The 15,806-nt window shown below is 41.4% G+C and overlaps 1 protein-coding gene across 2 annotated transcripts in view; it reads left to right on the forward strand.

Moving 5' to 3' along the window:
• LOC121568002 (CD166 antigen homolog) overlaps positions 1–15,806 on the forward strand; it is a 74,446-nt gene that overhangs the window by 52,982 nt on the left and 5,658 nt on the right. For both annotated transcript variants that reach the window (XM_041878475.2, XM_041878474.2), the window contains exons 2-11: positions 6,207–6,313; positions 10,910–11,111; positions 11,286–11,350; positions 11,786–11,873; positions 12,159–12,317; positions 13,198–13,322; positions 13,569–13,701; positions 14,301–14,413; positions 14,735–14,861; positions 15,138–15,259. In XM_041878475.2, coding sequence (XP_041734409.1) covers positions 6,207–6,313; positions 10,910–11,111; positions 11,286–11,350; positions 11,786–11,873; positions 12,159–12,317; positions 13,198–13,322; positions 13,569–13,701; positions 14,301–14,413; positions 14,735–14,861; positions 15,138–15,259 — 1,241 coding nt within the window. The remainder of the gene's footprint in view (positions 1–6,206; positions 6,314–10,909; positions 11,112–11,285; positions 11,351–11,785; positions 11,874–12,158; positions 12,318–13,197; positions 13,323–13,568; positions 13,702–14,300; positions 14,414–14,734; positions 14,862–15,137; positions 15,260–15,806) is intronic.

A 15,806-nucleotide genomic window follows, 5' to 3' on the forward strand; every position in this document is an offset into this window, starting at 1 on the left:
TTGTAACTACCCTGGTAGGTTGACTGATAACTTGAACCAGGTTGCAGGCACTGGTTACAGTTTGAAGCATTTTCTTTAGTGGGCAGCTTGATGAAAGCCAATCAATATTTAAATCACCCAGAAAATATACCTCTCTGTTGACATCACATACATTATCAAGCATTTCACACATGTTATTCAGATACTGACTGTTAGCACTTGGTGGTCTATAGCAGCTTCCCACAAGAATGGGCTTTAGGTGAGTTAGGGGTTGTATAAACCTACCTGTCTGCCTCTACGGTCTGTGCAACAATGTATCATTTTACAAAAGCAATCTCTCCTGTGCCAGTAGGCTAGCTAGCCCAAGAATGAACATGCAATTATTAATTCACCATGGAAACCGTAAACTCTCAGAATTCCATTCATTCATAAACCAGCGCAGTGTGGCCTATGTATGCCTATTGGATATTTATTAAATAATGATTTATTGAAGTTCTTGTCTCTCATTCTCATTGAATCTCTGCTACATAGATCTCTGCTACCTACAGTGCCTTCAGAAAATATTCACACCCCTTTACTTTTTCCACATTTTGTTGTGTTTCAGCCTGAATTTAAAATTGATTTTAAATTTTTGTCACTGGCCTACACACAATACCCCATAATGTCAAAGAGGAATTATGTTTTTAAAAATTAATTAAAAATGAAAACCTAAAATGTCTTGAGTCAATGAGTATTCAACCCCTTTGTTATGTCAAGCCTAAATAAGTTCAAGAGTAAGAATTTGCTTAATAAGTCAAATAATAAGTGGCATGGACTCACTCTGTGTGCAGTAATAATGTTTAACATGATTTTTAATGACTATCTCATCTCTGTACCCCACACATACAATCATCTGTATGGTCCCTCAGGCGAGCAGTGAATTTAAACACAGATTTAACCACAAAGACAAGGGTGTTATTCCAATGCCTCGCAAAGAAGGGCACCTATTGGTAGATGGGTAAAAAAAAAGCAGACATTGAATATCCCTTTGAGCATTGTAAAGTTATTAATTACAAGTTTGATGGTGTATCAATACACCCAGCCACTACAAAGATACAGGCATCCTTCCTAACTCTGTTGCTTGATAGGAAGGAAACCACTCAGGGATTTCACCATGAGGCCAATGGGGACTTTAAAACAGTTACAGAGTTTAATTGCTGTGATAGGAGTAACATTGTAGTTACTCCACAATAATAACCTAATTGACAGAGTGAAAAGAAGGAAGCCTGTACAGAAACATGCATCATTTTTGCAACAAGGCACTAAAGTAATACTGCAAAAAATGTGTCAAAGCAACTCATATTTTGTCCTGAATATGAAGTGTTATGTTTGGGGAAAATCCGATACAACACATTACTGAGTACCACTCTCCATATTTTCAAGCAAAGTGGTGGGTGCATCATGTTATGGGTATGCCTGTAATCGTTAAGGACTGGGGAGTTTTTCAGGATAAAAAATAAACGGAATGGAGCTAAACACAGGCAAAATCCTAGAGGAAAACCTGGTCCAGTCTGCTGTCCACCAGACACTGGGAGATTAATTCACCTTTCAGCAGGACAAGAACCTAAAACACAAGGACTAATCTACACTGGAGTTGCTTACCAAGAAGACAGTGAATGTTCCTGAGTGGCCGAGTTACAGTTTTGACTTCAATCTGCTTGAAAAATTATTATTATTATTATTATTTATATTTTTTTGTGGGTATTTTACTCCCTTTTTCTCCCCAATTTCGTGGTATCCAATTGGTAGTTACCGTCTTGTCCCATCGCTGCAACTCCCGTACGGACACGGGAGAGGCGAAGGTCGAGAGTCGTGCGTCCTCCGAAAGACAACCCAACCTAACCGCACTGCTTCTTGACACAGTGCCCGCTTAACCCAGAAGCCAGCCGCACCAATGTGCCGGAGAAAACACTGTACACCTGGCGACCGAGTCAGCGTGCACTGCGCCTGGCTCGCTACAGTAGTCGCTAGTGCGCGATGGGACAAGAACATACCTACGCTGGACGGCGCTGGGCCAATTGTGCGCCGCCCCATGGGTCTCCCGGTCGCGACCGGCTGCGACACTGCTTGAAAATCTATGGCAAGACTTGAAAATGGTTGTCTAGCAATGATGAACAACCAATTTGACAGAGCTTGAAGAATTTTAAAAATAATAATGGACAAATATTGTATAATCCAGGTGTGCAAAGCTCTTAGAGACTTACCTAGAAAGACTCACAGCTGTAATCTCTGCCAAAGGTGCTTCTACAAAGTATTGACTCAGGGTTGTGAATACTTATGTAAATTAGATTTATCTGTATTTCATTTTCAATACATTTGCAAAAATTTATAAAAACATGTTTTCACTTTGTCATTATGAAGTATTGTGTGTAGATGGGTGAGAAAAACATATTTAATCAATTTTGAATTCAGGCTGTAACACAACAAAATGTGAAATACAGTGCCTTCGGAAAGTATTCAGACCCCTTGACTTTTTCCACATTTTATTACGTTACAGCCTTATTCTAAAATTGATTAAATTGTTTTTTTCCCTCATCAATCTACACGCAATACCCCATAATGACAAAGCAAAAACAGTTTTTAATACATTTTTGCTCATAAAAAAAATACAAATGAAAATCACATTTACATAAGTATTCAGACCCTTTACTCAGTACTTTGTTGAAGCACCTTTCGCAGCGATTACAGCATCGAGTCTTCTTGGGTATGACGCTACAAGCTTGGCACACCTGTATTTTGGGAGTTTCTCCCATTCTTCTCTGCAGATCCTCTCAAGCTCTGTCAGGTTGGATGGGGAGCATCGCTGCACAGCTATTTTCAGGTATCTCCAGAGATGTTCGATCGAGTTCAAGTCCGGGCTCTGTCTGGGCCACTCAAGGACATTCAGAGACTTGTCCTGAAGCCACTCCTGTGTTGTCTTGGCTGTGTGCTTAGGGTCATTGTCCTGTTGGAAGGTGAACCTTCACCCCAATCTGAGGTCCTGAGCGCTCTGGAGCATGTTTTCATCAAGGATCTCTCTGTACTTTGCTCCGTTCATCTTTGCCTCTATCCTGACTAGTCTCCCAGTCCCTGCCGTTGAAAAACATCCCCACAGCATGATGCTGCCACCACCATGCTTCTCCGTAGAGATGGTGCCAGGTTTCCTCCAGACGTGAGGATTCACGCATTCAGGCCAAAGTCTGAGAGTCTTTAGGTATCTTTTGGCAAACTCCAAGCGGTTTGTCATGTGCCTTTTACTGAGGAGTGGCTTCCGTCTGGCCACTCTACCATAAAGGCCTGATTGGTGGAGATGGTTGTCCTTCTGGAAGGTTCTCCCATCTCCACAGAGGAGCTCTAGAGCTCTGTAAGAGTGACCATCGGGTTCTTGGTCACCTCCCTGACCTAGACCCTTCTCCCCCAATTGCTTAGTTTGGCTGGGCGGCCAGCTCTAGGAAGAGTCTTGGTGGTTACAAACTTCTTCCATTTAAGAATGATGGAGGCCGCTGTGTTGTTGGGGATTTTCAGTGTTGCAGAAATGTTTTGGTACCCTTCCCCAGATCTGTGCTTCGACACAATCCTGTCTCGGAGCTCTACAGACAATTCCTTCGACTTCATGGCTTAGTTTTTGCTCTGACATTCAGTGTCAACTGTGGGACCTTATATAGACTGGTGTTGGCCTTTCCAAATCATGTCCAATCAATTGAATTTACCACAGGTGGACTCCAGTCAAGTTGTAGAAACATCTCAAGGATAATCAACGGAAACAGGATGCACCTGAGATCAATTTTGAGTCTCATAGCAAAGGGTCTGAATACTAATGTAAATAAGGTATTTCTGTTTTTATTTTTAATACATTTGCAAAAATGTCTAAAAATCTGTTTTAGCTTTTTATTATGGGGTATAGTGTGTAGATTGCTCAGGATTTTTTGAATTTTTTATATTTGTTTTAGAATACGGGGGTCTGAATACTTTCCGAAGGTTTTGTTTAGCATAGCAACGTCAAATGAATAGAAGTATTAGAATTAACGACTGGGTCAAAACATGAGAAAATATCTAATGACCAGCCCGCTTAGATAGCAACTTCAAAATGCAAAAACAAATTTACTCGTTAAAAAAAAAAAAATGATGAAAAAATGTCATTAATATTTGTATAAATACATTGGCAACCGTTTTATGAAAGCAAAAGGCATGAGAACCCGGGGATTATCGTGTGATGACTCCCGACTAACGGCTGTTCTTAGGCCTGAGGCAATAATCCCTGGGTTCTTATGTCTTACCTCTTAAATAGTTCTACACACCGTTTTACTACTAATGTTCTGTTTTTTAAACTAAACATTAAATGGAGTGCACACATCATTTGTAATTAAAAACATAGTGGGGTGTTAAGGCTAGTAATTTAAATGGCTGATTATTCAGTTCATGGTTAACGTTGTGTCATGTTGATGGTCACCAACTCCTGTGGTCCTCTGTAGCTCAGCTGGTAGAGCACGGCGCTTGTAATGCCAGGGTAGTGGGTTCGATCCCCGGGACCACCCATACACAAAAATGTATGCACGCATGACTGTAAGTTGCTTTGGATAAAAGCGTCTGCTAAATGGCTTATTATTATTACTGAGGATGACCTTATCTCAACAGGCAGCAGGAGCTTTATCCTCTGTAATCATGTAATTTAGCACACTGCGATTCGTTCCCATTGTGGTCAATTGCAGTCTGGACAGATAGAGTTTGTATTTTTTTTCATACAAACTCATTTAAAGTTGTCCAAGAGGGTGAACACAGCTTTATTTGACTATTCAAAAATACCTATTTGAATATGAAAATAGAATAACTTCACAACTGCTGTGTTTGAGATTATACTGTATGGTTTTGTGTTCTTGGGGGTGTAAGGTGTAGAACTTGGATTTCAGACTTTTGGTGAAACATGTATATTAAATAATGTTGTGTTCTTTTTGTAAATCCTTGTGACTCCCTTTGTCACTGTCCAGAATGTGCAGGTCTACCAGGTTCTATTACTGTGTTCAGTTTGACGTGTAACAGAATGGGTATTGAGTGTAGAAAATCACATGTTGGGCTATTAGATCTGATGTGTACATACAGTACAGGATACAGGATGCCACTGGTCACTCTGGACAGATCTGTGTGGAAGCCATGGTAACCATTGTAAAAGCATTTACTCCCATTCAAAAGGGATTCAAATTCAGTGGCGCACGGGAAGCAAATGAAAACACTTCTAATGGTTGCTTACTGCTTGCTGACAGGAACTTCAGCTCTGCCAATAAATGTTTTTATCTCTGTGTTTTTTCATTGGGGGAAAAACAATACTATATTGAAGTGGTATGTGTAAACAGTAACTAGCATCTGTAGAGATAGCATACTCTGCTGCTGCTGCTTTTGTTGGGGAGATTAGATCTCCTGATGTTGCAATTTAGGTTTGAATGTAAAATTGGTCTGGACAGTTGAGTACTTAGTTTATTGTTTACGAATGGGGTTAAGGCTTTTTACCAGTAAATCTAGCAGGTACAGTATATTAATTGCCGTCCTTTAGCCTCCAGTCAAGGTGTTTTATTGGTTCAATGGCTCTCTTATGTAATTTCCTTTCCTACACACCCCCTAACCCCGACCAGAACTGAAAAGGCTGAAATGGGAGTGCTGTTTATGGCAAACTGAGCAACACCTTGTAATCAGCTGCACCATGACGACTTCTTTTTTTTCTCTCTATGCCTGTGTGACTATCCCTCCCCTCAGTCCCCTGTTTTCTCTCTCTCTAATGCTGGACTTTGTCTCCACAGCAACATATTGGGGGTGGGAAAGGTTGTGAAGTAAAGTGGCTATAAATAAGCAATTTCAAATGATCACGTTCTCCGTAGCCGATGTGAATAAGACTTTAAAGCAGGTCAACATTCACAAGGCCGCAGGGCCAGACGGATTACCAGGACGTGTACACTGAGCATGCGCTGACCAACTGGGAAGTGTCTTCACTGACATTGGCTACCGTTGTGCGTTTCGTTAATGTGCTATAAGGTAGACAGACACCTGTCAATTAACAACCTGTTAGATTAGAGATATTTATAAAGATTAGTTGGAATTCGCCACAAAAATCTGTATGACCTAATTCCATTTGAAAGTCAATAGATTTCAGGCTGTGTTAAATATAATCAGATTTTCCCACTGACTGAGTAAATGACCTTGTGTTTTTCTCTCTCTCTCAGTGAGCGGTATGGATACTGTTATCGGCCTGTATGGAGAAACCGTTGAGGTGCCATGCAACAATGGAGCCCCCAAACCAAAGGACCTGTTCATGACCAAATGGAAATATGTAAGTTGTTCATATACACTGAGTGTACACAACATTAGGAACACCTTCCTAATATTGAGTTGCTCCCCCTTTTGCCCTAAGAACAGCCTCAATTCGTCGGGGCATGGACTCTACAAGGTGTCGAAAGTGTTCCACAGGGATGTTGACTCCAATGCTTCCCACAGTTGTGCCAAGTTGGCTGGATGTCCTTTGGGTGGTGGACCATTCTTGATACACACAGGAAACTGTTGAGCGTGAAGAACCCAGCAGCGTTGCAGTTCTTGACACACTCAAACAGATGTGCCTGGCACATACTACTATATCCCGTTCAAAGGCACTTAAATATTTTGTCTTGCCCATAAACTAGAAATTGATTAAAATTATTATAGAACACTACGTAATTATGCAGTTAAATTAAATCGTAAGAAAAAAAACTTTATTTTATTGATTTAATTATTCAAAAAAGGTATGGAATACAGTTAAGGGCTTACTTGGTACATCTATCTCATCATGCCCATCTAGTGTGGAGGTTGACGGGAGAACAATAACAAAACCAGCTGATATTGGCAATAATTTTGCAGATTTGTTTTTACAAAGTAAACTAATTTACTGAGAAATAATGTAAACACCCATTCTTCCAAACAAGCTTTGTCCAATGGATTGATGATCATATTATGAGCAAAAAAACCTGCTCTTTTAGTCTACCATTGGTGTCAGTAGAGGAGGTGTTAAACCTATTGAAGATAGATCTTATGGACAATTATTGACTTCGCTATACTGCTCCCCAGATTGCAGCTCCACTGAAATACATATTTAACTGGTCACTAGAAAAGGGGAAATTTCCAAATGTATGGAAGCATGCTAAACTGTGTCCAATCCGAAAGACAGCAAAGAACCCATTACTCATGGCAATAGTCAACCAATCAGTCTACTTCCTTCACTCAGCAAGATATTGGAGGTTATTGTGAGTAGACAAATATGGGAGTATATGGAAAATAATCTGATCACAGCCAATCAGCATGCTTATCGCAAAAAACATTCCACCACCACTGCATTGGTTGACATGACTGACCAGTGGCTCAATGCTATGGATAATGGCAGGTTTGTGGGTGTACTATTTTTAGATTTCAGTACAGAATTTGAATTAGTGGATCATGAAATAACTTTGACAAAATTATTGCATTATGGGTTTAAGGGGGCAGCATTGAATTGGGTACAGTCATATCTAACTAACAGGAAACAGTCCACCTATATCAATGGGTCATTTTCTTCCCCTCATGCTTTAAACTGTGGAATACCGCAGGGCAGCTGCCTTGGGCCACTTCTTTACTTAAAATATACCAACTTATGCTTTATCTGAAACTCAGACTACTATATTTGCAGATGACACTACAATTTATTACAGCAAGACAATCGGTTCAACAGGTACAGCAAGCTCTACAAGTAGATATGGGACATATCAGAGAGTGGGTTTTCCGGAACAAACTTGTTTTGAACGGCAAGAAAACCCAAGGTTATGTTGGTCTGTTCCACCAGGAAAAGGTCAACACAGCATGGGATGCAATTAAGCATGGGGCGAGTACAAATTGAGGAAGTGGCAGAAACTAAACTACTAGGGGTGTTGCTAGACAACTGCTTATCATGGTCGTCTCAAATAACTAATCTATGTAAAAAAATATATATTTAAAAAAAACTGCATGCATGATCAGAAGGATAGCTGAATATTTACTGGGAAAGATTCTTAAGCAAACAACCCAAACATTAATTGGGAGTCAGGTGAACTACTGTTCTGTGGTCTAGGGAAATGCATCAGTAAGTGAGATTAGGAGGCTGCAGATTGGACAGAACAAAGCAACAAGGATTGTTTAAGGTGGAGATAGGATTTTTCTGTTGTAGTCATGCACAATTCTCTTGGGTGGTCATCAATCAACAAGATAATTGAAAAAAACATGATTATTTTATTTCACAATGTACACCATTTAAAACGGCCAAACTCCATTCACAGCTATATTCAGTTGGTAAGAGACAGACATTCAGTCAATACTAGGAATAGATTGTCCACCATCTATGTGTTATCCCGGCAGAAAAGAGAAATAGGCAAAATAACATTTCGATTCAGAGCAATAAAGAAATTGAATAATTTATCTGAGCAAACCAGAAACCTTTCAATATATAAATTCAAACAATACTTTAGAACCATTTAAATATAATACATTGGAAGGTTGTGCAGGACTATGGTAGATGAAGGAACCAATTTATCTTTTCAGACTGTTAGAGTATTTATCTGGTCAATATGTCAGTGTATTATGTCTGTTGTTTGTAACAGTGTGTTATATGTGAAAATGTGATTGTATTATAAATTGTATTTTAATGTTTAAGGACTCCTTGAAGATTAGTCCAAATGAGGACTAAAAGAGATCCTAATAAAATAAAATAAAATCACCCTCTGAATGGCACACACACACAATACATGTCTCAATTGTCTCAAGGCTTAAAAATCCTTCTTTAACCTGTTTCCCCCCTTCAACTACACTTATTGAAGTGGATTTAACAAGTGACATCAATAAGGGATCATAGCTTTCACCTGTATTCACCTCTGGAAAGAGCAGGTTTTCCTAGTATTTTCATACTCTGCCTAAAGTTCACTGGGCTAATGTTGGAGAGACTGATAGAGACTGGGACAAACACATCTCTGAACCCCTGTCTGGGCACACATATACACCTTTAAGTGTATTCCCACTGGGAACACCACAAAGAGATTTAATATTTTGTATATACAGTTGAAGTCGGAAGTTTACATACACTTAGTTTGGAGTCATTAAAACTCGTTTTTCAACCACTCCACAAATTTCTTGTTAACAAACTATAGTTTTGGCAAGTCGGTTAGGACATCTACTTTGTGCATGACACAAGTAATTTTTCCAACAATTGTTTACAGACAGATTATTTCACTTATAATTCACTGTATCACAATTCCAGTGGGTCAGAAGTTTACATACACTAAGTTGACTGTGCCTTTAAACAGCTTGGAAAATTCCATAAAATGATGTCATGGCTTTAGAAGCTTCTGATAGGCTAATTGACATAATTTGAGTCAATTGGAGGTGTACCTGTGGATGTATTTCAAGGCCTACCTTCAAACTCAGAGCCTCTTTGCTTGACATCATGGGAAAATCAAAATAAATCAGCCAAGACCTCAGAAAATAAATTGTAGACCTCCACAAGTCTGGTTCATCCTTGGGAGCAATTTTCAAACGCCTGAAGGTACCACGTTCATTTGTACAAACAATTGTACACAAGTATAAACATCATGGGACCACGCAGCCGTCATACCGCTCAGGAAGGAGATGCGTTCTGTCTCCTAGAGATGAACGTACTTTGGTGCAAAAAGTGCAAATCAATCCCAGAACAACAGCATAGGACCTTGTGAAGATGCTGGAGGAAACAGGTACAAAAGTATCTATATCCACTGTAAAACAAGTCCTATATCGACATAACCTGAAAGGCCGCTCAGCCAGGAAGAAGCCACTGCTCCAAAACCGCCATAAAAAAGCCAGACTACGGTTTGCAACTGCACATGGGGACAAAGATTTTACTTTTTTGAGAAATGTCCTCTGGTCTGATGAAACAAAAATAGAACTGTTTGGCCATAATGACCATCGTTATGTTTGGAGGAAAAAGGGGGTTGCTTGCAAGCCGAAGAACATCATCCCAACCGTGAAGCACGGGGGTGGCAGCATCATGTTGTGGGGGTGCTTTGCTGCAGGAGGGACTGGTGCACTTCACAAAATAGATGGCATCATGAGGAAGGAAAATTATGTGGATATATTGAAGCAACATCTCAAGACATCAGTCAGGAAGTTAAAGCTTGGTCACAAATGGGTCTTCCAAATGGACAATAACCCCATACTTCCAAAGTTGTGGCAAAATGGCTTAAGGACAACAAAGTCAAGGTATTGGAGTGGCCATCACAAAGCCCTGACCTCAATCCTATAGAAAATGTGTGGGCAGAACTGAAAAAGCGTGTGCGAGCAAGGAGGCCTACAAACCTGACTCAGTTACACCAGCTCTGTCAGGAGGAATGGGCCAAAATTCACCCAACTTATTGTGGGAAGCTTGCGAAAGGCTACCCGAATCGTTTGACCCAAGTTAAACAATTTAAAGGCAATGCTACCAAATACTAATTGAGTGTATGTAAACTTCTGACCCACTGGGAATGTGATGAAATAAATAAAAGCTGAAATAAATTATTCTCTCTACTATTATTATGACATTTCAAATTGTTAAAATAAAGTGGTGATCCTAACTGACCTAAGACAGTGAATGTTTACTAGGATTAAATGTCAGGAATTGTGAAAAACTGAGTTTAGATGTATTTGGCTAAGGTGTATGTATACATGTCCTCTTTACGCCTTTAAGCTTCCAGAGCAGCAACAGTGTCAAAAGAATGGTTGATATTCTAAAATAGCTATTAATAAGTCATAAACTAAGTCTATTTAGCTCCTGCACCATTAGTGGGTGCATGCTTTGTTCAATGGTTTTTATACCAAGACAGTCCTACAGTAGTGCAGCTCCGTTAGCTAAGTTTTTAAAACCCAAACTGTTTTATATTTCCAGGACAATGGAGACCTGCTGACCCAGCTTAAAGACCAGGAAGCCTCTGTCATAGCCACCGACAAGTACAAGGACCGTGTCAGTATGGCCGAAAACTCCAGCCTGCTGATTGCTGCAGCAACACTGAAGGACGAGAAGACTTTCACCTGCATGGTTGTGGCTGGGACTGACATCTCAGAATACCCTGTCAAACTCCTTATCCACAGTGGGTACATAAGGGCAATAGTGCAGCCATACTAATGCATGCTATGGAATGGGCCTTTGAGGTACAATTAAATGATGTGCTGTGCTGTGTGATATTATTATGGATAGCCCTGGTGATAGTGAGTGCTCTCTGAGATGCCTACAGCTAGTTAATGTTATTAACTGTGTTCTACAGAGGCTCCAACCGGAGTGGAGATCACAGCCCTAGCCGCGGAGCTGGAGATTGGCAAGCCAACCCAGGTAGGTTCATCATATGCTTTGCTTATGCCTACATTATATTAAGCAGGAATATCAAGGGAAATCCTTAATTGGAGATGAAGTATCTTGAGGCAAACTGAAGAAGGACGGTGCTGCTGGAATGATGAGTGCTTTGAAGTGATCCTGATGAATTAGTAAACAGCAGAATATCCTCCAATTAAAACAACCATGGGATCTATGAGGGGGTTTAAAATGCTTTGGGCATTTCATGCTACATGGGGGGGAGTTCACACATGCAATAGAGGCACCACAGATGAGAGCACAGATATATGATCAATTAAGCAACAAAAATATTTGCATTTTATTGGGCTACTTTCATAACATAAGGATTTTCCAACCTTTCGTATGCCCTTGAAAGATTTTTCTAAAAGAGGATTCTGCTGCTTTTTTCCTCACATTGGTTTATCGTCTACACAGCTAGGGCAGTGCAGCGCCCCTGATGCCAACCCAGCTGCCAGCATCACATGGTTCAAGAACAAGAAACCTCTGGTGGCTGATGGGGAAGGTACGTTATTGAAATTCTGATGGATTATTTACAAGTAGTAAACAACTGCAGGGGGTTGAAGATTGCACATTCACACATTTCACTTGTTTGGTGTGAGATTCCACAAGAACCGAGTAGTGAAATATCACCTCTAGAGCTACATATTTTCTTCAATTCTCATAAATGTGTCTGTTTCTACAGGATCCAAAATGTCAGTGACTTGGTGATCATATTATTGTTTATCTGTGTGTCTGTAGGCTACTCTGTAACCATACCATTTCTAATCAGTATGGTTGTGATTTGTAGGCATTATAATCAGTTCCAACGTGAAGGTGGACGAAGTCACTGGCCTCACCACCACCTCCTCCACTCTGCAGTACACAGCTGAGAAGGGAGACACAGGCGCTCTGTTCACCTGCGGGGCCCTGAATGTCTTGTCCTCTCCAGTCTCCTTCACTGTCACCTGTAAGTAACCAGAGAGCCACCAAACTACTCCAACTACCCAAACTAGCCCAACTGCCCCAAAGACCTAAACTTACCAAACCAACCTCAAACTGCCCCAACTACCCTTACTACCTAAACTACCCAAGCTGCTCCAACTACCGTAACTGTCTCAACTAACCGACACAACTTCGCTAACCGCTGGTTGTCCTAGGAAGGCTATTGATCTGCTATCAGCTTCAACAGTCAGCAGTCAGTGTATCGACAACCATATTGATGGCTGTTTTATTTTCAAGTTATAGTCGGATAATGTGTGCCTCTATGGCTCTTTTCTTGCAGCCCAGACAGACAACAATAATGACACCATAATGGCACTAATTTAAAAATGAGGTGAGCATGAGTCTGTTGTGGGAGTGATTCGGAGCGTAGTATTCGAGGAATAGCATAGTCGTTGTTATTAGCTCGAAATGGCCATTTAAATAGGACAGGGCTCAGAGGCTGTTTGAATCCTGTTTTTAAAGAAATGTGTGCAATTTGGCTCGTCTGGAGCAGCACTATTGACGTTTGAAAGGAGCTTTTTGTCTAGAGCCTCGGAGTGTGACTGCCGTTCGAACAACTCCACTGCTGCATTCAAAAGCAGCCATCGCCACAGGAACACACTCAGAAATGGAGTGTACAGCCCTGAGGACTTCACTAGCTTGGCTAGTCTGCTCACTGTGATGGTCTCAGAAGCCCTGTCTGCCCAGGGTTACTGTGTGCCAGGTCTCAGCCTGACTGTGTCCTCCTCCTCTCTGACCCCTGTTCTCTCTCTCTCTCACTCTTTCCCTCTCTGCTGTTCACTCTCTGCTGTTATCTTGCTCCTGTTCTCTCTCTCATGTTCTGTCTCTCTGTCCTCTCCGTACAGACCCCACAGAGAGGGTCAGTCTGCATGTCATTTCGAAAGGGCCCCTTATGGAAGGAGACAACGTGACTCTGAAGTGCAAGGCCGACGGGAACCCACCTCCCACCAGCTTCAACTTCCACATTAAGGCAAGCTCTCAATGATATGACTCCACAACCCTCCCACACAACCAGAAACCCTACCTGGCATATGTCCTTAGTTCCTACTCTGACCCCTTTAATTACTTGCCTTCTACTGCCATTGTCCTCTTTAACCCAGTCAAACCCTACACCTGGTCAAACTCTACACATCCTACACCATCCACCCTGTCTGTGAAGAGCTACATTAACCTTGCCCATCTGAGAGTTTCAAAATGTATCCTTATGTTCCTAAAGGGAGAGGTGGTGAAGGTGGAGAACTCTGACTCCTACACTGTGACTGATGTCACACGTGACAGCACAGGGGAATACAAGTGTTCTATAATCGACAATGCCAAGATGGAAGACTCAAAGAACATTACCATCAATTGTAAGTCACTCTTTATCTACAGATATCTTGATCAATGGTTTAAGCTATCGATTATGCGTTCTTCAATTAAGTTACGTATTATCTTAAACTGAGATACTGCCAGCAATTTCTTTAATGATGCTAGGCCAGCAATTGATTCATGGGAAATATCAGCCATAATGATAGCCCACTTCCTGCTGCTATAGATTTCATTTGGAAGTGTGTGGGAAATTACTCATCATCTAATTCATAATTACTTTTTTGTCCGGCTGTATAAAGGGTTAGTTTTCTCAAAGGGGAACATTGTCAGAGTATATTTTCGTTCTATAGAGAATAGAAGCCGAGCATCTCCTCTCACGCTGTGAGGTGAAAATGCTTGGAGAGCTCAGGTCCTTTAATGTGTTAAATAAGCTGGATCAATGGGGAGGTGCTGGGGCTTCTGTAGGGAGCTGATATGGTTTTCAACAGGAGTGCTGTGGCCCATTCTCCTCCAGGCTGTTAAACTGCCTGTTTATAGTGTGTCCTCCTCCTCCTCTTCCTCCCTTCCTCCTCCTCCTCCTCCCCTCCTCCTCCTCCTCCTCCTCCTCCCTTCCTCCTCCTCCTCCCTTCCTCCCTTTCAGACCTGGATATGAATTTGAGCCCCTCAGGGAAGGTGTTGAAGAGCGTCGGAGAAAGCTTGGCTCTGACCCTGCAGACCGATGCATCTGGAGAACTCAAGGTGTCCTGGACTAAGGTAAGACTAAACAGTACTGAAGTTATTATAAGGCCTAGATTTATGTTTTTGGTTGGAAATGCGTGTTAAAACCTTCTCAAAGCAATAAGATGCCTTCAACGTGTTTTTCATCAGTTTAAGGTAGGTAAAGGTAGCCTAGCGGTTAAGAGCATTGGGCCAGTAACCGACAGGTTGCTGGCTCAAATCCCTGAGCCGATTATGTGAAAAATATGTTGATGCACCCTTGAGCAAGGCACTTAACCCTAATTTCTCCTGTAAGTCACACTGGATAAGAGTGTCTACACTGTAAATTTAATGGTTGCTCTTGTTCAATCATTCCAGGACAATGGCAAGCTGGACATAAGACCCAAGTTTGACAAGCTGACCTTCTCTGATTCCGGAAAGTATGAGGTTGTGGTCACCATGGGCGCTCTCATCAAGAAAGCTTATTTCGAGCTGGTTGTTGAAGGTAAAGACTGTGACATTTACTCAGTTAAGACTTTTGTGCTGTTACTGGGCACATTCAACACTGTTTCTCAAAAATATATTTTTGTACTTGTTCCTAATGATAGAGATTTTTATTCAAAGATCCCAATTCCCCAGTGGATGGCTTTCACTTAAGGAAGAGGCTTTCACCATATTTGTTTGTGTTGTCCATATCTCATGTGGTGTTGTGGCATGGCATGGTGCGATCATTTTCTTGTTCGTTCTGGTGTAGCTGAGGAGGCCGTGCATCTTCTTGCAGGTGTTCCAGTCATTCGGCGGGTGGCCAAGCAGCGTGGCGAGGACGGCCAGCACAAGGTACTGACCTGCGAGGCTGAGGGCTCGCCCAAACCCACCGTGGCCTGGAGCATCAACGGCACCTCGGTATGAACAAACACAGACATCTTCACTAAGGCGCCAGGACACTCCACTGACACACAGGAGGCACCATTACACTTCACACCCACAGAACACTTATTATACAGACCACACATACTGTATTTATCCATCAGTTACTGTAAAATGCACAACACCCTTATCTGTCTTGGAATTGCAGCAAAGACTCAGAAAATCATTAGTCTATCTGTAATTCTCTCAAAGCAACACTTTGTGCCATGCACCCATTTTTCTGTGGACAGAACGGAACACACAAATCCTCGACATCTTTCCGGATGTGTTACTGCCAATATGAAAGCAGCTCCTGACCTTATAAAAATAGTCAATTTAAGCTTCCTTTTATTGGAATCTGTCAGCAATCCAGGGAACTCTAAATCTGGGAGGTTTACAGTCAATGAACCTTTGGATGTCTTTGTAGTGAATCAGTGCTTGTGGTATTTTACTGTCCACACTCAATTTCTGACAGACAGAAACTTCCCCCATAATATTTTTCACCATGTTACTATTTGTGACTTCCTAAGTAACTTCTCTTCTT

Source organism: Coregonus clupeaformis, chromosome 6 (assembly GCF_020615455.1).
Source record: "Coregonus clupeaformis isolate EN_2021a chromosome 6, ASM2061545v1, whole genome shotgun sequence".
In the NCBI taxonomy this organism is placed as follows: domain Eukaryota; kingdom Metazoa; phylum Chordata; class Actinopteri; order Salmoniformes; family Salmonidae; genus Coregonus; species Coregonus clupeaformis.